The 27,234-nt window shown below is 42.2% G+C and overlaps 1 protein-coding gene across 1 annotated transcript; it reads left to right on the forward strand.

The window, feature by feature from the left end:
• The first annotated feature begins 1,797 nt into the window (after positions 1-1,797).
• On the forward strand, positions 1,798-26,930 carry LOC131080242 (ovostatin-like). Its single transcript, XM_058018406.1, has 36 exons — positions 1,798-1,877; positions 2,383-2,566; positions 2,905-3,061; positions 4,203-4,255; positions 5,147-5,167; positions 6,214-6,382; positions 6,937-7,021; positions 7,838-7,949; positions 8,305-8,419; positions 8,623-8,732; positions 9,875-10,033; positions 10,405-10,632; positions 10,955-11,012; positions 11,482-11,627; positions 12,735-12,884; positions 13,449-13,619; positions 13,992-14,124; positions 14,745-14,841; positions 15,345-15,573; positions 16,141-16,264; positions 16,595-16,713; positions 17,159-17,210; positions 17,988-18,071; positions 18,933-19,109; positions 19,608-19,689; positions 20,105-20,261; positions 20,677-20,751; positions 21,739-21,904; positions 22,160-22,380; positions 22,950-23,165; positions 23,569-23,693; positions 23,870-23,960; positions 24,489-24,557; positions 25,491-25,596; positions 25,937-26,010; positions 26,733-26,930. Exons 1-36 carry the CDS (start codon positions 1,813-1,815, stop codon positions 26,748-26,750), a joined length of 4,398 nt encoding a protein of 1,465 aa, XP_057874389.1. The 5' UTR covers positions 1,798-1,812; the 3' UTR covers positions 26,751-26,930.
• The last annotated feature ends 304 nt before the right edge of the window (positions 26,931-27,234 follow it).

Below are 27,234 nucleotides of genomic sequence, written 5' to 3' on the forward strand. Positions count from 1 at the left end.
TGTCAGTGAATTTCTGTTCCTGGCAGCTCCTGGTATGGGTATCCCATTGCAGAGAAAATAAAGCCTTATCCTTTGGGAATCTCCTTAACTGCAGAATCTGTGGAGATTCTCTGCAACAGAAATGACAGTGAGGTGGGCTTTCAGAACAGAACCTCAGTCTGTGTTCTGTGTTCTAAGCACCCACACCGTGCCACAGAGAGATCTCTGGGGACCCACCTGCTACTTCTGCTGTGTTCCATTTCCATATGGTTTGATACTTCTGTGAAAAATTTGAAGGCATGAGGGAAAACAATTCATAGCCACCCTATGTGCCCCATGTCTCTATTGAAGAAAGTTTCACAGACTAGCAAGAAACTAGAAGAGACAGTCATAAAACACATCAGGATATTATAGGAAATCGTGCTCCCATAGAAGTACCCTTGGACCCATATCTCTCTGGCAGCAAGGCAGTCACCAATCTTTCACTCACTCCCATTTTCCAGGAAGGATGTCAAAGACACTAGTGAGTTGAAATAACAGTTTAAAAATGAAAGCAGAAGCTAAAAGAGAGACTTATTCACTGCTTCCCATGGGCAGGCAGATGTCCAGCCACTCCCTGAGAAGTGAGGCCTCAGTAAAGGCAATGCTGTCCCTCCTCCTCCTTTCCCCCACCTGTTATTGCTAAGCATGGTGTCCTATGGCAGGTACAGGACATCCCTTTGGCCTGTTTGGGTCACCTGTCCAGGCTGTGGCCCCTCAGAGTCCCTCCTGGCTTTTGGCTGGGAGGTGGGGGAGGTAGAAAGCCCTGCCACTCTGCAAGCACCCTTCAGCAAGAGCCAAAACACTGGTGAGTTATGAGCACTGTTCTAGCCTCAAATGCAAAGCACAGTAGGCTGCTGTGGAGAGACCTGACTTCATAAACTCATGCCAGACCGACCCAGCGCCAACATTAATGGAAAAAGTTATTTACAGTTATCAAATAACTGCTTTCCAGCATTGTTTTTCTTGTAGGGAGCAGCCCACCTGAGTGCTTTGTTTTCTCTTCAGAGTACAAAAGAACAAAAGAACTTCCTTCTCCCTAATAAAAAAACTCCATTAGCTTCCACACAGGTGTGAAAACTGGAAACTTGGGAGACCAACAAATTCCCATAGACCCAGTGACTGGCTAATCCTGAGCTGAAATGAATCAAACTTCACTGTCAAGTGCTCAATGGCTAAGGTAGAAGCAATTGAGACCTTGTAGATCTCTTTCTGTTTCTACCTTCTCTGTTTTTCCATTTCATCAATTTTCAAAACACCTATGAAGCAAGGGAAAAGAGAGGTCAATGTATTATTTTAGTCAGAATCTGGTGACAAATATACAGAATATTGGTCTGCTTCAACCAGACTGTAAATCCAGTCGGTAAATTCCAAGAACAATGGGGGAAACCCTCAAACGTTAATCTGGTATGACAGACTTGGGTTTAGGTCACTTTGTGCTTTTCAGTTACTGTAAAACCCAAAGCCCCTTTCCTTGAAAACAAGGCCACTGGTGTGTGCAGACATTCAGAGAAGTGCAGTGAAATGTTGCAGTCTGGAGACGATGGGTTGATTTTGGTTGCAGTAGGGTTAGGGGAGGTTCTTGCAAGGAGCAGGGTAGACTGGGATCTCCACCCCCTGCTGCAGTTATAAAGGCACTAACATCAAAGGAAGGAGCCAGGGAGGAGTTGAACACCAAACTCCTTTCCTCTGGAGCGCCGGATGAGGGATGCTGCAGAGCTATTAAACTAGTAGGCAAGGTTTTGTTTCATGGGAAGAGAACTTATCTCTTTCTTCTGACTCCCAGTGAGAAAAATGTGGCTGAAGTTTCTTTTGGCTATTCTTCTCTGGCATGCAGCAGCTGCAAAGGAACCTGAGCCGTAAGAACCACCCTCTTACTACTATTAGTGTTTGTGAAAAGGCTTTAAAGACAGTGCTAGTCTGTGCTAGTGATTTTTCTCTGAAACTTAAATACTCTGAAACTTAAAACTTAAATCTTTTGTAGCTGGAGAGCTAAAGCAGAATGGGTATGGCAAGTGAATCATTTTCATTTCATATGCTCAGACCTTCCACCAATTGCAGAACTTCCATGGGAGTTGATGTGTGCCCAGAAAAGGCAATAGCAGTAGTGACAGCAGGGTGCTTTGCTAAAACCAGGTGGGCCCAGGGCTCAGATAAAGAGCAAAAGGGCGAGAGCTGGGGGCAATAGCAGGACTGGGCTAGTTCAGAGCTGCAGGACAGAGTGAGGAGCACTGGCAGTGTGTCCATTTAATCTAAAGTAACTGGTGGGTACTTAATAATAACGGTGTTGTGTGTTTGCTTTATCCGGATGAGGCTGCTTCTCCTTTACATGTGAATGTGATCACTGATGTTGGGATTTCACAGGCAGTATGTCCTGATGGTGCCTGCTGTCCTCCAAAATGACTCTCCAGGACAGGGTTGCCTGCAGTTCCATAACCTCAACGAGACAGTATCTGTCAGAGTAATCCTAGAATACAGCTCTGTTAATACCACTATTTTTAAGAAAACCATGACAGCCAGCAGTGGTCTACAATGCTTCAAGTTCAAGGTAAGTTAATTTTAATTTATGTCCCCATGGGAAAATAATGTAAACCAGGACAAGAAAATTCAAGCAGAGAGGCAGAGAGCGCAGAAAGGAACAAACAGGGAAAGAAATAAGACTTGTTAAAGGAAAAAGGAAGCATAGGAGATTATCATACTAACAGAAAAGGAAGCATTTTTTGTAGACATAAGTAATAAGAAAAAGCCCATAAAGGTGATGAAGTTGGTTGAAGTGAGATTGTGTCTTGTTGTAGGAGCCGAGGTCACAAGTATTGCTGTTCAACAGGTTCTGGAGCAAATTACTTCAAGACTAACGACGTCCCCATGTTCCTTCTTTCTTCACAGATTCCTCCTGCCCACTCTGCACCCCTGGCTTTCATTTCCTTCTCTGCCAAGGGCAGCACTGTCAGCCTAGAGGAAAGGCGGTCAGTGATGATCTGGAACACGGACAGCATCGTCTTTGTGCAGACAGACAAACCCATCTACAAACCAGGACAGACTGGTGAATGTCCACTCTGTATATAACATGGCCTAAGGAGGCAATTTCCTCAGACAGAATTTCTCTGTCTGGTGTTTTCCAGGCTGAGCTACATTCTGGGCAGTTTCTTCAGAGTTCCTGTTAAAACTATTACAGTATTTGCTGTGGAGATTAGGGAGTCATCTTCAGGATGTCAGGAGACTGTCATCCCATCATCTCTTTTATTTCATTTGTCCCTTCCTCCCAGGTGACAGAAACTATCACTGCTGCTCTTTCATTACTGATGACAGGCCAGGAGAGTGGGTAGAGGTGATTAGATCAATACCTGGCATAAAACAATGCTTCCCTCTGTGGTGCTGGTCAGCATCAAAATAGCCTAAACAACAAGAGTGAAATCTGTTACTTTAAAATTAATTATAAGTTGTTAAAGACAAAATCATGCTATTTACCTTCTGGCCTCTGATATGTTTGGACTCTAGATTTTTATTAGAGTTTTATTTTCTTGCAGAGTTGCATTCCTGCACTTATGTTATCCCCCTATCCATGCTTCACACATAGCCATTAAGCAGAGCTGCATTATTCTAGATCCATTCCTGTATCAATTTCTAGGCTTTAAGGTTTCTAGCACACACAATAGGAAACCAGAGAAGAAGACTTATTCCCAGAGATTAGTCACATGCAGCCATTAGACTAGATTAGTTTTGCTTTAATTCAGATCTGTTCTATCTACATAGATCGAAGAAAAGCTTACCAGTTGGAATTTCATGCCACAAAGGTGTGCAATATGGGTTGTTTATTGGTCAAATGGCTTGGTGTTGAGCTGGGGCAAGCAGCAGACAAAACCAAATTATGAAAAGGTAATACAGTTCTTATTTGTTCAGTCATTCCTTTCTGTGAGGTTAAACTTTCATGAAAGTAAACTTTTCATTACTAACATTAAAGGAAACTTTTATGAAAGAGTACGTGAACTTGATGCTAGGGAAAACACCTTTAATCAAAGTCTGTGTAGGGCTCTTCTACCTTCAGATGCATTTTATTATGTGCATCCTGTGCAAGCAGGACTGTTGGAAGATCTTTGAAACTGGGAGTACTAATGAAAGCAAAACATCATGCTTAGCCACACAAACTATGGTCAATGCTAACACCCTGTTTCTTGCTTTTCCAGTGAGGTTTCGTGTTGTTGCCCTGGATTTAAATTTTAAACCTGTTCAGGAGAAGGTGAGTGACCAGTAATATTCCCCTGTATTTAAAGTTGCTGGGAGACTACTTCTTCTCAAATTTTAGATAGAGGATTGCTGTGGATAAAAAGGGATGTTGCAGAGACTAAATGCCAAAGAATTAACCTGATTTCCTGAGCACACGGTGTAATCCAGCCTTTCATTAGAGTCACAGGGAAGAAGGCAAGTGTGCAGCAGTTTGAATTCCTGACACAACACCTTCTGTTATCGCTGGGAAAGAGGCTCAAACCCCCTCCACTTTGTTCCCACAGACATTATCTTAGCTCTGACCAGAAAGGCCACCGTTCAGTCTCCTGCTCTTACAGTTCAGCAAATGTTGCTTGCAGGCATCAGTAAATCATCCACCTGGCATTTTGCCTGTTTTAGAAATGAGGGAAATGAAAGAGAAATTGCTGCCACAATTATTTATCTCCTCAGAGGCATTATTACCACTGCCAGCAGTCCCTCTTCATGCTCATAATCATAAGGAAATTACTGGAAGGGTCTTCACTGGCCTCCTTTCCTGCACTTGTAATGCAGGAGACAGCACAGTGGTAGCAAAAGAGCTGGTGCTAATAAGAAGCCCAAATCATGGTTTGTGTGCAGCTCTATAGCTCTGCTCACTCATACACACTGAGATTACACTAAAACCAGTATGATCAGAAACTGTCCTACCATTCTCATTTCATCTCTCTCCTTTATGCAAGCTTCTTATTGAAGTAAAATTGCTGTTAAACTGATTAAAATAGGAGATAAGGACCTCTGATGAATGGTGTTATACTGAATATTGTTATATACTTCTCACAAGTATATATTCTTTTCCTGAGGAAAAACAATTTGTGTTTGATCAGCCACCTAATATCTTCTTCCATTCTGTTTTTTCTTCTTTCAGTACCCCTTGATTGCAATTCAGGTAAGAAATTTTTGTCTTTGTACTGGATTACTCTGGGCAGATGTCCTCATATGAATGTCCTATACTGAATGTGTCCATACACAGACAAACCTCGCTGCTCAGTACAACAGCAGAAATTAACAAAAACTCCTTAAAACAAGGATGCTCTGAGCTTGACATGGAGAGCACACCTATAATCATTCCAGCAGTCAAAATTTGTAGTGTTCTTGTGTCTGCCTTTGATTCTTCTCCCCTTCCCCCAGTTTGCTCAACTTATTTTGGGGTATGTATTTTCAAAACTCTAGTGCTGCTAAAAACTATGAACAAATATATGTTGTGAATACAGCTACTAACTATGTCAGTACTTTCGTGGCATTTTCTGGGGATTTTTAAAAGAATTGCAGTTCAAGTCTAGACAGCATACTTGCAAGTTTTCGTGTTACACTGTGAAGTCAGGGGACTTTATTTTCTTTGCAGTGAGAACATACATCTTTTGAGCCCTCCACATGTTTTTCTTCCAGCCATGGCTGTAAAGAGCCAAGGAAATGGTGTGAATGAGTTTTCTTTAATCTAGCTAGCATAACATATACTGAGAGGAAAATGCCACCCCAGTGAATGCTGAAGAAAGGTTTCCTTCCTTCTTCTGGCAGCTGAAAAAAAAAGCTGGGGTTGCTAAAGGCCAAGATTTGTGTGGGATAAACTTGGCTGAAGGGAAAGCACAAAGAAGATTTTCTTTCTCTCCCCTCTTGACACAAATCTAGAGCAACATATACTAAAGAGCAGGAAAGAGCAGTATTGTGCAACTTTCCCTGATGATTGAGACTAATAAGTAGGCTGGCAGAGAATGCCTAAATTGGGAACAATAGATGAGACTCTAACAACATTAATAATAACACGAATAATCAGAGTACAAAGACTCAATTTAACTCGATGCATGTGCACTAAGCAGCTTCTCCAGTACATTAAAGCAACCTGCTCTGTTTTCTTCTCTGCTGCTGGTTTTGTGAGCTAGTAGCAAAAGATTTCCAAGGAAAAAAACCCTGAGTCTGTATTCTTTTTTTCTTCAGGATCCAAGGGGCAACAGGATCTTGCAGTGGCAAAATGTGAAGTCAGAGATGAACATTATTCAGCTGGAATTCCCACTCACTGAAGAGCCTATCCTGGGGAACTACAAAATTATTGTATCAAAGAAGTCAGGAGATAGAACAAACCACTCATTCCATGTGGAGGAATATGGTAAATGCCATCCTTTTTTTTATTCAGTAGGAAATATTATCAGAGATGAGCCCATATCCAGCAACCTTCTCGACTGCTAAAACATCAAACGGCTTCCTGGCAAATGCAGCTTCAATTGTCATTAAGAACTGGGGAGATTAAAAAAGAAAGAGAACAGTAAAAAAACCCCAAGAAAAATTTACAATTTGTCACACAATTAGCCAGCAAAATAATCTGCACAAGAAATCAGCACATTGATTGCAAATTTCAATGAGACAAACTAAATTTTTCCCAGCTATATCCATGATCTTTCTTTGCCAAAACTCTGCAAGGCATCTAGACATCACAGCATTTGTTTCAGAAGTCCTGTCTTCTCTTCAAATTGTTGCAGAAATGCTTCAGTAAGCCTTTGCAGATCAGGCCAGTTCTTAATAATTTTGCCACCTGGGTTCTGATATCCCATTCCCTCTATTTCTAACAAGAAGAGATATCCTTGTTTTAGCTTTCATCTTGTGAGGGTCTGCAAATCTACAATATGCCAGTGTTGAGTTTTTTGGTTTTGGTCTTTATCCTAGTGCTGCCCAAGTTTGATGTCACAGTCACGGCACCAGAAAGCCTCACAGTCCTGGATTCGGAGTTCACGGTGAAAGTCTGTGGGTTGTAAGTACCAAGTGCAGAGTTGTCAGGAAATATGACAAAGTGGAAGAAATTCCCAAGGACTGGGTAAAGACCCAAGAGGGCTTAGAGAAGAAGCCAAAATATGTAGGGCCCCAGAAGAGGGTTGACTTGGTCGTTGAGGGTTGACTTGGTCTTTGGAGCTTTCATTTATTTGTCTGCTCATGTCATTTTATTGTATAAGTGTTTGGTTCCACATGGTGTTGTACAAGGTAGGTAAATCTTTTGAGGTGTTCCCTGGTAAAGTAGGATGTGTCCACTCCCAATAACCCACTTCAGAGGGAAACCTTCATAAAGCAGAGTAGCATTAAATTCTAGCAGGGATCTTATGGCTCCCGCTGTCTAACTCCCCCTCCAAGCTTGGTGCTTCAGAAGGACCTTGCTTCCACCAACACCAAGATCTTGTAATTTGGAATCCAGAGTTGAAATCCCGATCCTCTAGCAGATATGAGGACTTTTGCTTTGATTTCAGTGAGCCTGGAACTCCAGTTTAAGCTGAAGATTGGAGACAACAGTCTTAATTTGGTCAGTAGCCACATCTGTTCATTATGTTTTGTTTTTGCATTCAAAGTGTAGCTTTGTTTCATAGGTTTAGGTGTGAAAAATAACTAATTTTGATTTCTGAGTTGTATTTTCTATTTTGTTAAAGCAGGAGAGTTAGGAAAAACCTGTGAAACTATTCCATGCTCTGGCTTCCCAGCTCACTGCTGTCCTGAATCTATTCCTGCACACATTAGCTTAAGATTGTTTTTCAAGCATTAGCTCACAGACCTCATCAGATCATATTTCCTCTTCCCCTAGGTACACCTATGGCCAGCCTATTGAAGGGAAAGTCAAGCTCAGTGTGTGCAGGGATTTTGATTCATACGGGAGGTGCAAGAAAAGCCCAGTTTGTCAATCATTTACCAAAAATGTATGACACATAATTATTATTCCTCTTCATGCTTTTCCTCTCTTCTCTGTTCTTGTTTCTCTCCCTTTGCTCATCACGCTTTGCTTTCTCTCTTTCATGCTTCTCTTCACCCTACTCATCTCTCTGTTGTATGACTAGCTAGGAGTTCGGGGCACCTCATTTCTCTTCTTGGCCTCCTGCAGGCCTGAAGGATTGACATGCTTCTTTTTCATGACTCAGTTTCCCATAAACATGTATAAATCATGTTGAAAGTACTGGGAAAGGCTTCACTCACTAAAGAAGGATCCTGTATATTATCAACACCCTTTGCAAGCTATGATCCTTGACAACAGGATTTGTTTTCTTCCCTGTCCAGCTGGAGACAGATGGTTGCCTCTCTCATGTCTTCAGCTCCAACATCTTTGAGTTACATCGCACTGGTTACATGAGGAACCTTGACGTGAAAGCCACTGTGACAGAGAAAGGAACAGGTAATCCCTTCCAGGCAGGCAGAAACAGCAAAAGTGGTGTGGTCAAGAAGGAGAATAGGAGATAGCCTCTGCTTGCTGAGTACCAGAATGTCCCCCTAAGGAGGGTTGTTTTTGCAAGCACAGTGACCATCTCCAGGCAAACTCTGCAGATGCTCTGTGCAGGACAAAGTGCATCTTCTCCTGACTCTGGGCATGTCTTCCAGGCCTGCAATTTACAGCTGCTCAGGTTATTTCCATAACTCGGGTGGTGAGCACCATACAGTTTGAGAACATGGATCGCCACTTCAGAAGAGGAATTCCTTACTTTGGACAGGTAAGCAAGAGCTTGGAGGGCTTGTGCTGAAGATGATTGAGAGGCAATCACATAACAACAATGATGGCAACATCTAGGGGACTGTTTGTTTGTTCTCCCCAGTCCTTTTCCTTACATACAATGCCCTACTGGTAATTCTGAATGATGAAGACTATTAGTTCATTCTGAGTCTGATTCTGCCAGAAACACTTGAAATCAGAACAATTCATTAGCTAGCATTTCTCTATCTTGCATTTTAAGCTTGCTATAAATCACTGCCTCTCCCTTCAGATCTGACCATCACATGCCAGCCAGACATGAACAGAAGCACTGGTGGATGAGGGAAGAAAGAGGGAAAGGAATTTAAAGCACACAAAAAATCAAGGAAATAACAAGAGTTTCTGTCTCAGAAAGGTTTTTCATTATTTTGTTTCATGACAATACCCACATAACTCTGTCAGTTGTTTAAAGGATAGGGATAAATCTCTCTCCTTCGGTTCATTTTTTGCCAATGAGGAAAAAAATAAAGGGGACCAGTAACACTGAAAGGAGACGAAATTGTCTTTCAAAGGTGGGGCTTTTCCCCTCTGTAAAGTCTATATAACTTTCTTATTTGCTTCGCATTCCCACTCTGTTCTTTTTCTTTAAAAAAATCAAAATTAATACTCACTTCTAGCAACATAGAATTTACTTAATGTGATCTGTTACTTGTTTAACACATAAACAGCAGAGACAGTGTAGACAGAATCAGAAAAATGTTTAAAGCAAAGATGTGGAGAAAAGGTTTTCACACACTGCAAATAGCAGCAGCAGACTCTCAAGAGTAAGGAAGGAAAAAAAGAAAGGGAGAAATGAAAATATATATTTCAAACTGGAAATGTATAGTCAGAAGGGACTGATCAGGAAAGAGATGATTCATTAAAGTTCTTGCTCCACAAGAGGACATTATCAGTGGTGTGGCAGATGCTGAGGAAGCTCCTGCTCCAAACCTCATAAGGTAGCTCAGATAGTTGCCAAAAAGCAAAGACAGAAATTTCAGTCATCAAGTATGGCTTTGAAGGAAGACAAAAAAGTAATTCTGCTGTTTGGAGAGCAAAGGAGTGCAAAATATCAGTACCTACATACAGAAAAACATTCAACATGTTTCACATTCCCTTTTACAGATCAAGCTGGTTGACAAAGACAACTCTCCAATTTCCAATGAGGTCATTCAGCTATATGTCAATAACAGGAATACAGACAACTTCACCACGGATCATAATGGTGTTGCTCAGTTTAGCATTGACACATCCGAAATGCTTGATCCCGAGATCAGTCTGAAAGTGAGTACAAAACAAGGCTAAATAAAGACAAAGAGAGAGATGGCTGCTCTCAAACTGAACCAAAAAAAAAGGATGGAATTAGGTTTTAATTCTGGTAATAAAAATATGCTTTCTTCATCTTTCTTCATTGTGTACAGCTCTCAAAAACTACTATAAGAGGAGTGAGGAAAGCATCTGAGTTCTTGCAATACAATGGCTTGAATGCAATGGCTTGCTGCAAGGCTGTTCTTTCCTCACCAGTTTTGCTTTAGATGCAGTTCTTATCTATATGCATTATGTGAACTAATCATTCTGATGTCAGAATGTGATGACAACTTCCCTAGTGACATGTGTTTGTTTTCCTTTTATTCCCCACTCCCTCTCCTGTTCAGGCAGTTTATAAAACCAGTGACCACTGCCACTATGAAGGCTGGATAGAGCCTTACTACCCAGAAGCGTCTCTCTCCGTCCAGCGCTTCTACTCTTGGACTGGCAGTTTTGTGAGGATTGAGCCCGTGTGGAAAGACCTGAAATGTGGGCAGAAGAGGGTGATCACTGTGCACTATGTCTTAAACACAGAAGGATACAAGAGAATCAGCACCATGAACTTCTACTATGTGGTGAGTATGAGGTTGTGGGTTGGTTTGCTGAAAGGGCTTTGCTGGTCAGCTCTCTGGCGATCCATCCACAGGAAATTACAGCAGTGAGTCATCTTCATGGCATTCTCTGTCCCCCTTTTCCCTTCCTTTTGCTTCTGCTTTGTGACCAGCAACAAGGTCCCCAGCAGCAGCAGTGGGAATATTCAGCATGCCCTAAGGCTTATGTTTAAGTATTTGAGATCATCTCATTGTAGATTGTCCTGTCCACGCATAATGAACCTGATTGCTGCTTTCTCCCTCCAACTTCTGCCAACCCATACATGTCTTGATATTCTCTGCACAGGGCATGGCAAAAGGCAAGATTGTCCTTACAGGGGAAATTAAAGTTAATGTCCAAGCTGGTAAGTTAAGTTGCCAATCTATATTTTTGCATTAAAACAAACAAAGAAACAACCAAACACCCAGATGGTTGAATACAGCAGCAACAGGAAGGGCCGCATCTCTCTCCACCCATGCTTGTGTGCATGACAGTAGCACTACCACTAAGATCACCATAAAGTCAGGTTTAGTCCAGCAATTACTGAATTTTATGTTAGTCAAATAGTGTTCTCCAAAGATCTTCCCAAAGGATGACATAGGGAATGCAGAGTGTCTGCTCTAGGGTCCTATCTGAATATGGTGTTCAAATCTGCAATAAATCTGAGACCACCTGGATTAAATCCAGGCCCATCACCTCCTGGAAAATTGTTCAGTTTATCATATTCAGATTGCTCCACTGACTGGTAAAGTTACAGACCTGTTGAGTTTAGCTACTATTACAGTAAATCTTTGATATTCCTTCCTTATTGATGCCTTTATTTCTTCTGACAGGCCAGAATGGCACATTCACCATTCCCCTTGTGGTCAGTGAGAAAATGGCTCCAGTCCTTCGGTTGCTGGTGTACACCTTACACCCTGACAAGGAGCTGGTGGCAGACAGTGTTCCATTGCCAGTTGAGAAGTGTTTCAAACACAAGGTGAGAGGCACTAAGATATAGCAAGCCTTACCTGCTGCCAGATAAATACAAATTCTTTGTGTAGACATTCACAAGAGATTTCCAGTTTTGTTTCTTGTCTCCTTCTCCTTCTCTCTACATTACTCCTTTTATTTTTCTCTTTTCTCTTTGGCCTTATATCTTTCCTCTACCACTACCTCCTGAGCTTATTGCCAGAAGACATATCTTCCTTTAACATTAAAAACTTTTCAGGAGACCCACATAAATCCCAAATTATTCATGACACTCTTAACTCTACTAGTGTTCAGTTCTGTTTTTAGACTTTCTATTCTTCAACATAGTGAACACACTTTAGACTAATCCCACTTCATCATTCAATCTAATTTTTTACTCTTTTTTGAAAAATTCAATTTAGGTTCAGCAGAACTAAATACACACAGAAAAGAAAGCCAAAATAGTAGTCTGGGGTTTAAGTATTTCTTCCTCTTTTTTTTTTTTATGGTACATTTTTATTCATCATTATAAACTCAGATTTCACCAGTAATATTTTTTCTAATCTTTAGCTCCTAAAAGCTAAAATGCATGAAACTGTAGAACAGGACAAACCAAGTGAAATGAAACAAAATGTTTCTAATTGTCCCTCCTATTTTTTTCCACTTATCTAAAACAAATGTGAAACAGATTTTGTTCCAAATAGATTCAAAATCTGTTTTATACATTGCTAACATGGGCCATGGACCTAAGAAAAACATGATTTTCTCAAGGTAGGGATTAGTGTATGTAGTCAAGTCATAATAATTTTCCATTTGATTTGATAATGACAGCAAAAGAATCACACTTTGTTTTAAATCACTTGAGGTAGGCTTCATTTAAAGAATCTAAATATGCTTATTGCCTAATATCACAAGAATCTAAATATACTTATTGCTTAAGTCCCTGTTATAACAGAGGCCTGGCCAACAGCTACAGCGGAGACCAGACATTCTTCTCCAGGCAGATCTTCTGTGCTTTAACAGAAAATCCTTCCACTTTAACAGAAAGTCCTTCTTGCCCTCCACTCACACACACAGTCAGAGCAGCCCCAGCAGCATCGGTCAGCCATGCCAATGTCTGTTTGATGAATTTCAGGTCCACTTGGAATTCTCTGAAAAGCATCTGCACCCAGCTTCCAATGTCAGCCTGGTCATTGAAGCTGCTGCCAACTCCTTCTGTGCTGTGAGGGCAGTGGATCAGAGTGTGCTGCTCCTGAAGCCAGAGAAAGAGCTGTCCATGGAAATGGTAAGCTGCCAAATGCCTTGTCTCTTCCCATTGCTTCTTCCTCCTCCATTACAGTGTCTCTCCACTTGAAATCATTAGACTGAGTTAGAGTTTTACAGCTTCTGGTACGTGCTGGTCATAAGCCATCTTTAGTAGGCAATAATCAGATTTTGTTTCCTGTGGACTGCAAGTCCTCTTTCATCTGGGATTTAGTTTAACCCGTGACTGGTCTCTGGCAGCACAACCCTCCAGCATATCTGCCACTACTCCCAGTTCTGTGCCATCAGCAAACTTGCTGAGGGTAGACCCTTGCTGCAACATCCAGATCATCAAGGAAGATGTTGAGCAAGATTAGATCCAGTACTGGAGTACCCCGTGGTACATCACTGGTTGCTGGCCTCCAGCTAGACTTTGTGCCACTGATCCCTGCCCTCTGATCCCAGCCATTCAGCCGTTTCTCAGTCCAGGAAACAGGCATGGTTTCACACAGGTTATCATCTCAGTTTTGGCAATTTGCAGTATTTGATGGTGCAGGTAAGGTTGATGTATACATGCTCACAGTTCCTGTTTCCTTACACCTCACAGGTTTACAGCCTGCATCCCCTACAAGACTTTCAAGGCTACGTCTTCCACGGGTTCAATCTAGAAGAAGATTCCAAAGAGCCCTGTGTCTCATCTGACCACATCTTTCACAAAGGCTTGTATTACACACCTGTAATGTCTGGATTAGGCCCAGATGTGTATCAATTCCTCAGGGTAAATGTCCTGTACATTACTTAAATATGCTTTAGTGAGTTGCTGCTTATGTAGTGTTAGATTCTGCAAACAGAATATTTTTATATTAGTAAAATACATCTTTATATTAGTAAATTATTAGTAAAAACTATTAGTAAAATATATTTTTATATTAGTAAAATATTAGTAAAACTCATACACAACAAACTCTCCTCTTAGATCTCTATTCTCAATTGATTCTGGTGCCTGCTGTGATTTTCCAGCACACACAAAGCTCCCAATGTGTCTCTGGGCACCTCTGTGCTGGAAACACAGCAATGGGAAAGAGGGAAGAATGGAACAAATCTCAGCTACAAAGTGGTTACGGCTAACACTAAAATGTGTTTTTTACAGGATATGGGAATTAAATTTTTTACGAACTCAAAGGTTCGACAGCCAGTTGTGTGCACTGGTGAGACTGTAAGGCGTCAACCATTCATAGTGAATGCAGGGCACGTGGCTTCTGCACACCACATCAAATCATCAGGTAACACAGAGGACAGGAAAGAGATTTACCTTTCTCCTAAAGGAGGAGGTATTCTTGTTACACACACATGGACAGTACTCATTAACCACTTTGGTTTTTATATTAAATATAGTCCTGGCATTGAATGAGAGAGCTAAAGCTAATGGCCTATGCCCAAAAGAGTCTTTCAGGTCTACACTTCTGATTCATCTCCAGTTTCATCATGGGAATTGTTGGCAATTGGCAGTGTCACACAAAACTAACACTTGACATCGATTCCCTTCTGACCAGAGCTAGTTGGAAAAGACTGTGAGAATATGTGAACAGTAATCAGAGCTAAGAGTCAAGTGTTCTGAGTTCTAGCCCTAGGTCTCATGCTCATGAGAGACCACAACACTTCAAGCAATGTTTTCTTTTTCCTTTGACGCCAGGTTATACCTAACTGAGGGATATATTAGCAGCATTTAATAATATTGGTGTGGCTATATGTGTATATAAGAATATTATATATTCTCAGTCAGAAGGTAATGGTAAAACACTTACTGTCCTTCATACTGGCCCATGCACATTCAAACCTGTCCTTTCTGGGCATCTCCATTATATGAACCAGGCTTTACTAAATTCTCATTATCTCTTACCAGCTGAAGCTGCTAGGGAGGAACGAGAGAGGGCACTCATCCTTGAGACTATTCGGGAATTCTTTCCTGAAGCTTGGATTTGGGATATAGTTCCAATTAAGTGAGTACTGCTTCTTTCATATCTTTGCCGTGCTTTAGGAATTACTAATTATGTTCTCTGATGTCCTGCAAGGTGTCAATCCCTTGCCAACTCTTTTTCCTTTTTGGCCCAGAAGACCTCATTTTTCAGTCATCAGCTGCCCATCTGCCCTTCTCTTTTCCACGGTCTAATTCCAAAGATGTCCCTAAAGACATCTGTTGCCACAATGTATATACCATGAGTCATATTCCCTTCCTCAGAAGGACATGTTTATTTAAAATACAGATTTACAGAACAAAAATTCTGAGTTGTCCTTCCAAACTCAAGGATATGATGGGCAGAGGAACATTTAAATGGTTAAAAATTTCTCAAATTTTAGTGATAAATTCCAGGGATTGTATGTAGGATTTCTGCAGACAGAAGAGGGGTAGTTCTGGTCCTCAAAACTTGTTGCATATACTGAGAAGCAAGTTATCTGAAATTTACTGTTTCTGAAGCTTTCATCCTTTCTCCATTCCCACCAGCTCTACTGGAAAAGCCAGCATCTCATACACCATCCCTGACACCATCACCAAATGGAAAGCCAGTGCTTTCTGTGTGGAAGGGTTGGCTGGATTTGGCATGTCTGTGCCTGCCACCCTGACAGCCTTGCAGCCTTTCTTTGTTGACTTGACCTTGCCATACTCTATCATACGAGGAGAGGATTTCCTGCTTAGAGCCACTGTCTTCAACTACCTTGACCACTGCATCAAGGTGTGTACTTCTGCCCACATTCCTAGACCTTATCCCATCTCCAAAAGAAGCTGCAGCAAAATGATTGGTGCAGGTGGCTGGACCTGCTCTTGACTGAGGTACTGCTCATTCTAGCTGACAACAGATTATCCTGACTGGATTTGCCCTCTCAGAACAAACAGTACAGAGCAAAGGGAGATCTTGTGAGCTGTACTAGGCCAGATCTGTAAGGCAGCTGTATATCAAGATCCATAGAGAAAGGAAGCAAGTGCTTTGCACATTCACCATCCACAGATATGCAAGCCATCAATGGTTTCACTGGGGACTTTTCCTTAAGAATCAGGTGTGCATAGGATGCTTAACATCCTGTGTTAACAGTGAGACTATTGAGAGAATCAAGAGGGAAAACTGTTCAGGTTACATCTGATGGATGATTAATCAAACATCATCATCATCCAAGGCTTTAAATCTGCCCTACACTTAACTCCATATATAAGCAGAGAGTGTCTCACCTCCTCTGACAATAAAGCACCATTTGCAATATGGCACAAAACCTTAATCCCATTGCATTACTCTTTCTGTTCTCAGATTAATGTCTCACTGTCAGATTCCCTTGATTATCAAGCCAAACTCATCTCCCCAGAGGATGATGGATGTGTATGTGCCAAGCAAAGAAGGACCTATGTCTGGAATATTTTCCCCAAAGAAATTGGTAAGTGTTTTGAATCTACTTAGTTTTATGTTCCAAGATTGATACTAGTTTATATCTTACCTGAAAAAACTTAATGCTTTTCCAACCCAGAGAGCTTGGCCTACCACTGTTCTTCCCAGTTCTCTGGATTAAAAAGCTTCTCCACAGCTTCAGTGTCTTTATCATTGCCATTTTTAGAGATCAGTTCTCTTCCCATATGTCTCACCTAGAGTGACTGACCATGCATTATGTTGAACTTCTTCATCTTATTAATCAGATGAAATGTCTTACTTTGTTCATCATCCTGCATGGCAGAGGTCCATTTCTTTCCTTTTTTTGCTGCTATTTAAGGTAATGTGGTGTTCAGCATTACTGCAGAGACCAAGGATGATGAAGCTTGTGGAGACAAAGCTCCCAGGAACATCAGTATTGCCTACAGGGACACCCAGATCAGAACACTGCTGGTTGAGGTACTGCCGGCAGCCCTTACTGTTTGTCCTGCATTCCTTTTCCCAAGGAAACTAAAACACACTGGAAGTACCAAAAGCAAGGAAAAGTTTTTCAGGTTCTCTAAAGAACTCCTGGTATTGCTCCACCTTCATTTGTCTGGGACAGGGTCTGGCTGTTCAATCTATGACCAAGTCCACTCCTATCTGATGTCCTCTTCCCTGAGGATCAGTGGGTGTTGACATGTCTCCCTCATGCAGAGGAGAAACTGGAAATGAGGTGCTCCATCTGATGTGATCTCCCTTTTAGGAGCAGCCACATCATCCATGAACTTGTAAACTGTTGCTTCAATCCACTTGTTCTGTGATATAGGAGGTTGGGGAAGGGGGTGGCATGTTGACCCTGAATCTCTTCTGCATGCTTTTGTCTCATCCACTGCAAGTGTCTTTTCTTTCCATCTCCTTGCAGCCTGAAGGAATCAGAAGGGAAAAGACTCAAAACTCCTTAATTTGTACAGAAGGTAAGGGTCTTATATACCACTGTTATGAGAAGAACTTAAAGGAAGTTTGGAGTCTGCACTCTTTCCTGCAGTGTTTGTTGATGGTTTCCCTTTCCTTTTTCCCAGATCTGTCCATATGACAGCTAATATGAGTGTAATATGAGTGAAAAACATGTTCCCTGCTACCAAATTCTTGTGTGGTCTGGTGCATATCACTGAGGCAGCATCTGTGCCTTGCCCAGATGTGCCCAGGTGTTGCAGAAAGGCTGTTATGAAGCTCTCAAAGGGAGATGACCTTTCTGTGCAAATTATGTCCAGTGTTTCTTTCACTCATGTTGAGTGCTGTCCTCTATTCCATGGATACCTGTATCTTACAGCTTTCCACCTCTGGTGGGAATGGGAGAGGGAATGTAATGTTCCTTCCCACACCATCTCAGTGCTGATGGCAAACAGCTCCTAAGGTTTCCTGACTGGCCTAAAAGAGGTAAAAAATCTGCTTTACCAATAGTGTCACTGAATGAATTCCCAAGGGTCACAGGTAACACAACCTGTGATCACCAACCTTACCCTGTTTCACTGGTTTCTATTGAGCAATGACAGTGACCTGGCCACTTGATCTTTTATTCACAATTTCAGTTTTGCTATGTCCCCTTCTCTCTTCGTGTTCTTGGTGAATGCTGTGAGTTTCACTTTATTGCTGTCACTTGTGTGCAATTTTGTACTGTGCAATTTGTAACAGGAATGTTTCACTGTTATAATTAGTATTCCTCTACAAATGACAAATATTTTTCTCCACAGATGATGCAGTGATTCAAGACATATCTCTAGAGCTACCTACAAATGTTTTGGAAGGATCAGCCAGAGCCTCCTTTTCTATTGTTGGTAAATATATATTTAATAATAAAAAAAAATAAAAATATATATATATATCAACACAACATGAAAGCTCTTTCAAGATTCAAAATGTGAGTTTCCACTCTAGTGTGGGAAACTTTTGAGAAAAGAGACTGATTCTCTTCTTGTCCAGCAATGCTTTGCATCAGCAAGATGAAGTTTAAATACCAGTTGCATCACTCTTCACTATTCTGTTTAAATTTAGTGCCTTTGAAAGTCTTTCTCTGAAGCAGCAGCACAGTTCTGACTTATGACCTCAGCCAGATTCATACCAGTATGGTGTTTTTCTACACACTCACCTACAAATCAGAGATGCTAGTAGAATCTATTCAGTCTGTTCAGAATATGGATTTGGTTACACGACTCCCTAGCCATAAAATCCTTGCTTAGTGACTTTTAGAAGCTCTTTCCAGAAATCCCTTGCTGGGTCTGTGCTACCTTTCCTAGAAATAACAACTAAGAGGTGGTCTGTGATACATCTACATTATCAATGTCCCTTTGCAGCATTAGCTGTTAATTTTGCAATAAATGCTTGCAATAATTAGCTCTGGCTATTCCCTTCCATCCTCTGGTAACAGAAGTTTCCTGTAAGTTCCCTTAATTTCCAGCAAGAAGTATCTGCTTGAAGTGGCACCTGAACAAGGAGTGTTTCTGGTAAGGGCAATTTAGACTATGCAAGGAGAGGCAGGGAAAGGATTCTTTGTTGACTGCAAAGCAGAACAAAGTTCTCTTTGGAAGCCTCCCAACCCCTGATAGATTTTTATGACTCTGCCTATGAAATGGAAATTACTGGTAATTTGAGTGACCACGAGTTGTGCTGATCCCCCTCTCTCATCTCCTCTTCCCCAGGTGACATCATGGGCACTGCCATGCAGAACCTGCACCAGCTCCTCCAGATGCCCTTTGGCTGTGGGGAGCAGAACATGGTCCTGTTTGCCCCCAACATCTATGTCCTGGACTATCTGAACAGGACAGGGCAGCTGAGCAGGGACGTCAGATCCAAGGCCACTGGATACTTAATGAGCGGTGAGAGCTTTGTGGTTCCCTTACAACGTGTGCTGAGATTCCTGCTGAGGGCCTGTGAGCAGCAGCAGCAGCAGCAGCATGTCTACCCTGGCAGGTGGCATCACAGCTGCAGCACAGCCCAGAGACCCAAGGATTTGCCCTGAACAAGATGTTTTTTACTTTCCTTTATCTTCTTATCTTATGTCTTTTTGCTGACATTCAACTGCCAATGTTTTTCCTTTGAGGTTTTGTCTTCCAATCCCCTTCTCTTTTCCCACTCAGGCACAACATGTATCCTGATCCTGTATGCTTATTTGGAGCATTGAGCTGATAGAGCCCTGCCTATTCTCTCAGTGTTTCTGCCAGACAAGATGTTCCATACTTCCATTCCCTCAGAGCTCCCCTTCTGCTTGTTAGATATACATTGCCTTTCCATTCTTTCCCAGACAAATATGTCAGCAAACAAAATAGGGTTTTGATTTTACATCCAAGATCACTTCCTTTTCCATGTTCTTGCAGGCTACCAGAAGCAGCTGTCATACAAACGTCATGATGGGTCCTACAGCATCTTTGGCACCAGAGATAGGGAAGGGAACACTTGGTAAGTGACTGGGGGCAGAATTGGCTCAGAGATGAATTTACATTCAATTATCATGGTGCAGGTAAGAGGCAGCTTTACTGGCTGAATCAGATGTACAGAGCTGTCTAGGACTGGGCATTGGGAAGTACTAAAGGAAATGTCTCTCCATCCTCTGCCAGGCCAGGTGCATGAGAAGAAGTTGATCCCTAAAGACCCAGCTGACTTTCTGATTCACACTCCTGCTGTCTCCAATGAAAGCCATTGCACTGTGGTGCTCTGTAGACAGGAGCAGCCACAGAGTGTGCTGGACATTCTCCCCATGTCCCATCTAGCTACCACTCATCTAACTATTCTCTCTCTCAGGAGCATGAACAGGAGGGCTGATTTCTTCTGTTTCTTCCAGTGCTCATCTCACATCTCCATCCTTCCCTTGCAGGCTCACTGCCTTTGTGTACAGATCATTTGCACAAGCTGGTCGCTTCATCTACATTGATGACCGTGTCCAGTCTCAAACCCTGCTGTGGCTGTCCAGCAAACAGAAGCTAGATGGATGTTTCCGGAGTGCTGGCACACTCTTCAACAATGCCTTGAAGGTAGCAGAGAATTACTACTTGGTCAAATTTATACTTTTTCATTAAGAATATGTTCTCCTATTACTGCCAAAAACTATAAATTGCTCGAAATACCTGTCTTCTTCCAAGGGCTAATTCTCCACATCTTATAATGAGTATTTTCAGCTCAGTCAGCTTTTGTACACCTGCTTTACATGTTATGTGCACCTGAGATAGGGTTACAGGAGTGTAAGCTTGAAGGAGTGATGTTTTTGGACTTAATAAGAAAAGGCTTCCCTGGATTTGTGAGCTATTCAAGAGCTATGTGACTGCTCTCTTTCCCTTCAGGCTGCCTGTAGAACTGTCCATACTCTCTCAGCTGGGACATGGCAATTAATATTGAAAGGCTCTCATCTGTGGCATTTACAGATTATTCCTCTCTCCATGTTGTTTCCAGGGAGGAGTAGATGACGAGCTGTCGCTTTCTGCCTACACCACCATTGCCATGCTGGAAGCTGGGCACTCCAGCTCGGTAAGGAGACTTATCTGATACTCAGATGGAACTGGTCCCCAGCTGTTGCCTTGGGTCCAGCACCTGCTAAATTGTCTAGGTAGTAAGAGAGAGAAAGTGAGGGAGAGAGCTCCCAGAGTAGGGGACCATGCTCTGTATCTGCACTGGTTGCTGTGACAGAGAAAATCTCCATCTCTACATCTCTTAAACCACCAGTCTTTGAGCAGAAACTGTACATACCTCTGTGGGATTACACCTTCTATTTGCCAGTCACAAAACATTTAGTGACATCCTTTAGTTTCCAATAAAAAGACTTGATAGGTAGAGACCTACACATGACAGGTAGTAATCCACACACCTTGGCTTAGCTTCAAAGACAGCCCAGTCAAGAAAGTAAGTTGTTGCAGGTAAATCTATAAAATCTACAAATGGAACTAAAAGGTATCCTGGAAAAACAAATGTCCATCAGAGCAAAAGCTGATCTGTCCTTTTCAAAATTTTGCAGTACAAAGGTGACTAGAGAGGAGATGTTAGACTTCAATACATGAGTTAGCCTCCAATTTTTCATATCCTTTCTGGAGACATGGAGTCAAACTGTAAATTTTTTGTGGGTGTAAACCTAGTACAACATTGCAGAATTAAAGTTACACCAAAGTCAGTGAGGATAGAAACCACTAAGTTAGATTTGTTCAAGACAACAAACTCTTGACTATAGAAATTCAGAGCAAATAATTATCATGGAGGTAAACAGAAGGAATTATCTGTGAAATCTATGGACCAACCTTGTCAAGAACACCATTAAAAGCTACTTGATTTGTTTGATGCTTCCTGTGAAATCTCTCCTTGAATAATTCTGTATTCTCTTTCCTGAAGTCATTATACAAGCTCAAGTCCCACTCTCATTGCTGTGATAGTGACAGGATGAGGAACAAGTTTAAAGAAAATAAATTTTTGAGCAGGTGAAGACTACTATCCTGAATTAAACTCATATGCTTTTTTGTTTTTAAGTACCCTGTAATCCGAAATGCCTTTTTTTGTCTGGAGACTGCATCTGAGAAGAATATCAGTGAAGTTTACACCCAGGCACTCATGGCCTATGCTTTCTGCTTAGCTGGCAAGTCAGAAAAATGTGAATCATTCCTTGAAGAGTTACAGAAATCAGCAAAGGAAGTTGGTGAGTTTCGGTCACTTGGGGAATTTGGGAAATGGGAAGATGGAACAGATCTTACTGATGGTGTAACCTTGGCAATATTGAGAGAGTGGGCACATGAGCCAAACCACATGAATGATCTGTGGACTTAATCTGCAGTGCATTCATTGATGTGCAGGGAGTCCTTCTGAGGAAGAGGCCCAGACGCAGTGAGACTCCAAGGCAGTACAGAGCAGTGGCACCTGTAATCAGTTGCGGTTCCTCTCTTCATTTATTCAGATGGCTCACAGCACTGGGAGCAGGAGCAGAGGCCTCCATCAGACAAATCTCCCTCCTTCCTTGACCATGCCCCTTCGGCTGATGTTGAGATCACCAGTTACGTGTTGTTGGCATTGCTCTACAAACCCAACCGGAATAAAGAGGATCTCACCAAGGCCTCAGGGATTGTGCAGTGGATCATCAGGCAGCAGAATCCCTATGGAGGTTTCTCTTCTACCCAGGTGCAAAAACTACCTTCCACTCCACAGCTAGTCCTAGGAATTGGGGCACTGTTTTAGGGTTCCAGCAGGGCTCTGACTACCTAGTTCTGTTTCTCTTTTCTAATTGCTGTCTGAGAGAAACCAAACCTTCATATTAGGAGACCAAAATACTTTTTCCCCCCCTCTTCTTAACTATAGAAAGTTTGAAACCCTACAAGAGTAATTTGACTAGCAATAAATAGATATTTGTGTAGGGGATGAGCCTAGAAAACACCAAGTCCCATCTGTCAGATGACCCATGAGTTGTGTGTAGCTCCCCAGAAAACACAGACTTCCCCACTATGAAAAACTCTAGAAGTGCACTCTGCTTCTCAGATTTTATGTTCTGAGACCCTTGTGTCAGGAGAGAGATTCTCCTGCCCTAAAGCATACATGAGAGAATGAAATGGCTCCTTTTGTACAGGAACCCTGGAATTATACACTAATTCAGGAAGAAGCAAGTGTGATGGGTATTGCAACAGTGACTTTGATCTCCTCTGCACTGGTCACACTGTGTAGCCAATTGTCTTTTATTATTTCTTTTTCTTCAGGACACAGTCATTGCTCTTCAAGCACTCGCTGCTTATGGAGAGGCCACCTACAGTTCTGCTTCACAAAATGGAGTCAAGATCACTTCCCAAAAGCCATTTGAGAAGGTATTTTTTGTCAACAATCAGAACAGGCTCCTGGTGCAACAGACTCCCCTTCCAGAGGTCCCTGGGAAATACAGCCTGACAATGAATGGCACTGGATGTGTATTTATGCAAGTAAATGTCTGCTTTCTTCTTCATTGTGTCTCATATTTTGCATACAAGATAATCATTCTTTTGATGATTTTCTATCTGACTCCTCTTTATTTTTCCCAATTGTTTGATTTCCCTAAACCATTTAAACACTCTTTTTTCCATCCCACATCTCTGAGTCCTGGGGAGTCCTGGCATGAAAAAGAGTCCTTTCTGATCAATATCTGGCTTCTTTCTGGGAGGTGACTCTGGGTACAAGCACCTTCATTGTTAAAGAGCAGAAGTCACGTGTTCATCATTGATATAAGCAAGCATCTTCCATATAAAACCAAGTGTAACATTGCCAGATAACTTCACTAAGTCTGTTTTTTTGGAATGCAAAAAAAACTTTGGCATTCTTGAACAAAAGGGTTTTTTCCTCTTCCAGACAGCATTGAGATACAACATTCACCTTCCAGAGGGGTCCTCTGGATTTCTGCTTTCAGTACAGACATCAAATGCTTCCTGCCCGCAGGACAGACCAGCAAAATTTGATATTGTCCTCGTAAGCAGGTAATGTGCCACCAGCAAACCAGCTGCACAGATGACAAGGCACACAGAGAACATTGCCGTGTGTTTTCACTGCTGCTGATGAAGTCAAGAACCACAGGCTGATCGATATGCTGCTGGTATCAGCCTGTTAGACACAGAGTCCTCAAAGACCCTGACAGGGCCCTCTGTTGTTTCAGCTACACGGGGAAACGCAGCAGCTCCAACATGCTCATCATTGATGTGAAGATGCTCTCTGGCTTTGTTCCTGTTAAGTCATCCCTGGATAAGGTAAACTTAGAGAAGTAAGGCTAAATTACCAGAGGCATAGTTAAGAGCCATTCAGCCACAGACGCTGTGAGGTGTTTGCATGGCTGCACTGTTCATTCCTGGGTGGAGGGAATGCCCTCCAGGGAGCTTCAAACACACTGACCCTCCTGTATTTAAAACTAGGAAGGGTTTCAGGTCAAGCCCGAGCAGCTGGCAGCCACAACTGGGCACTGCCCAGGTCGGGAAATGGTGGGAAACCTCTCAGACTAGCTCTGAAATGCAGATCGCACCAGAGTCAGGCAGAATTCCACAAGTGAATTGCAGCGACTTGTGCATTTGGAAAGAGCTCATACCCCCCGCTAAGTCAAGTGGTAGGTTTTTGTCCATCCTTTCAATCTATTGGACTCTATTTGGACTCTAAAAGTCAACTACCAACCCTTGAAACTTGACTAGGAGAAGAATGAATACCAATGCAGCAGTAGGGTCTGAGGCAGCACTTGTTTTGTAATGTTTTACAAATATATTTATCTCCATTTTCTTGATTCAAAGCTCATTGGCAGTCAAACAGTGATGCAAGTAGAAAACAAGAAAAATCACGTCCTCCTTTATCTGCAAAATGTAAGTTCTGGTCACTGTTGATTTGATTTTCACAAAGGATGGAAACAGCATGTAATAGGTATAACCACAATATGGATATCCCCTATATGGTGCATTTATCATGTTCTCTTCCTCAACAGTCTTCTACTGTTATCACTAAGCTGCTTACTTCCCAAACTGCATGTAACTTTCCAACCTTCCAAAGAGCTTCAAACTGACAGCTGTCCTGCCAGCAACTACAAAATCAAAAATGTTCATTTAAAAAAAAATTAGCACATTGAAATTAAACAAAATTCTTTCTTATTTCAGTAAAAAGCAGATAAACACCAGAAAAGTAGTTCTCTTGTGTTTATGCCTCTTTGGTAGGCTTCTTATAAACCTTGGTCTTTCCAACAGGACGTGAAACACTGCTTTCATTCTCCTCTGGAAAGATCTTCTTTGATTCTCTTACACTAGATCATTGCAAAATTCTGCTTGTAATTTAATCCCTGAATCAGAATTTGCTTAGCAAATAATTTACTCAGGGCACTGTAGAACTAACAGAAGCCAATACCCCAGTGACGGACTCTGTAAATTGATTCCCAGTTTCTTGGTGGCACATAATGTCCATGTCTGAAATGGGAGGAATTGGAATACCAAATTTTATTATCCTGACTGTTGCGAGGTCCTGGAAAATTAAACTCAGTCCTTTTGGACATTTTTCCCACCTCTGGCAACAGGATATGCAATAATTACAGAATCAGGTGATACAAGCAGCACAGAAAAATCTATTAACTTTTCAGTTCAGTTTCACTTTGGACTCTCCAAGCGTGTTTGGATAATGGCTGTCCCATATCTGTGGGTGTGGCATCAGTGGGATTTGGAATAAGCAGCCTGTCAGTTACCACCCTTGTCTGCTCTGGATGGTGCTGTACAAAAAAAAAGACTGATGTGATCTCTGACCTTCCATCCCAGCTCTCACAGAAGAAAAGGAAGGAAATCACTTTCTCGGTTGAGCAGGACTTTGTAGTGACCCACCCCAAGCCAGCACATGTGCAGATCTATGACTACTATGAAACAGGTATGGCTTTGATTTTAACCAGCGTGAAGAGTGGGGACAGGGACAGCAGAAACAGCGTGCCTTAAGGGACAGCCAGAACCAGCCCTGCTGCAAACAGCACTCCTCTGGACTCCATCAGCACCTGAATCTGGGGCCAGGGGAGAGACTCATTTCACTTTATTCACCTTGGTCTCATGCCCAAGGTGATCAGTAGGCATGACTAGAAAGTTATGAAAATACATGCACCAGAATAAAGGATATTTCAAGGATCTCCAGTTTAAGCATGCATAGGTTATGTCCAGGAAAAGGCACAAGAAGGGTTCTCCAGGGTAACAAGAATGTTTCTATTCTTCTTCTCCAGGAGAGTATGCTGTTGCTCAATACTCATCACCTTGCAAAGAGGTTGTTGCAGAAACGGACTGTGGATTCAAAAAGGTAAGTGAAAGCCAGAAAATAACCCAACAGGCAGATAAGAAAGTGAACTATAAAGCAGCAACAGCAGAATGAGTAGAACAGGAACCATTCTCAAATAAATGAAGTCTCCTTAAGGCTTCTCAGAAAGCAGAGACAGTGGCCAGGTCCTGTCCCATGAACCAGTGGAATCTAAGTGGGGACCACGCTGCTGTTCATGGGAAGAGCTTAGCATCTAGAATGAAAGCCAAAGTGCAGAATAATGGAAAGACCGGGAAATACCTTCAAAGCTTCCCCAAAAGCACAGATACGTACCAAAGAACCATTTACCTATGACCATCCTCAAAAGTCTTCCCTCTGGAGCCTATGCTTCCCAGACCCAAGCAAGGTTTTCCACATGGACTAACAGAAACATTTTCTGGGACAGTAAATACATTTATCTGAGGAGAACACCAGGTGGCATGAATCATGCAGGCAGTGTATTCACTAGTCAGAGGATGATGCTGCTGGGATGTAGAGGAGGTCAGGTCTGCATCCTGCTCAGCACAGCAGTTCTGCTGGCTGCTCTCTCATGAGCAGTTTCTCAGGAGTCCAGGCACAGCTTGCTGCAAGACCTTGGTCCAGCTTTTGTCTGTTTCACACAGAAAGAATTGACTACCCTGTATCTTGAAAAAAATGTCTGTGTTTCATAACCTGCAACTCTTGGTTCTCACTGAGGTTATTTTCTTTTGGATTTTCACCTGCAGGAGCATCATAAATGTTGAACAAGTGGTCAAGAATCTTATTTTCTTCTGTCATGAAGTCCTGGAAAAAGCCATTGCATCACAGTGGGACTCCGTGATGTTGATTGAGCTAGTGTCTGACTCTGTTTCCTTTCACAGCGCATCTCTCCAGCTCTGTAGCATAATCATGTATATCTTTCCACCAATAAACCTCCCTTTTACAGTGGGCATTGGCTTTTTTTCAGTGTCACAGAGGAGGCATTTTGATGATAGCCCACATGCCATGACTGCTGGCTGGGGGAGGATGAGGAGAGGAACACACTTGTCTTGCGTGCAGCACTCTGCCTCGTCCCTCAGCTACAGCTGATAACCCCTGGCCACTCCTGCAATACACAGGGTGTTCAGTCCCCCCATATGCAGAGATGGCACCCACTGCTCATGGCTGCTGGACAGCCCCTCCCTCACCTTTCCCCAGGCCTGTGACAGCACTGCCTTTGCCCTCTGGCATAAGAGTAAGGGTTTAGGT

The sequence above is a fragment of the Melospiza georgiana genome, chromosome 2 (assembly GCF_028018845.1).
Source record: "Melospiza georgiana isolate bMelGeo1 chromosome 2, bMelGeo1.pri, whole genome shotgun sequence".
Taxonomy (NCBI): Eukaryota; Metazoa; Chordata; class Aves; order Passeriformes; family Passerellidae; genus Melospiza; species Melospiza georgiana.

Excerpts from the sequence above, each read along its gene's own strand:
- LOC131080242 (XM_058018406.1), top strand. The coding sequence starts at position 1,813 with ATGTGGCTGAAGTTTCTTTTGGCTATTCTTCTCTGGCATGCAGCAGCT. Across the intron at positions 6,383-6,936 it reads ATTCCATGTGGAGGAATATG|TGCTGCCCAAGTTTGATGTC; the intron begins GTAAATGCCATC and ends TCTTTATCCTAG. Across the intron at positions 10,034-10,404 it reads ATCCCGAGATCAGTCTGAAA|GCAGTTTATAAAACCAGTGA; the intron begins GTGAGTACAAAA and ends TCTCCTGTTCAG.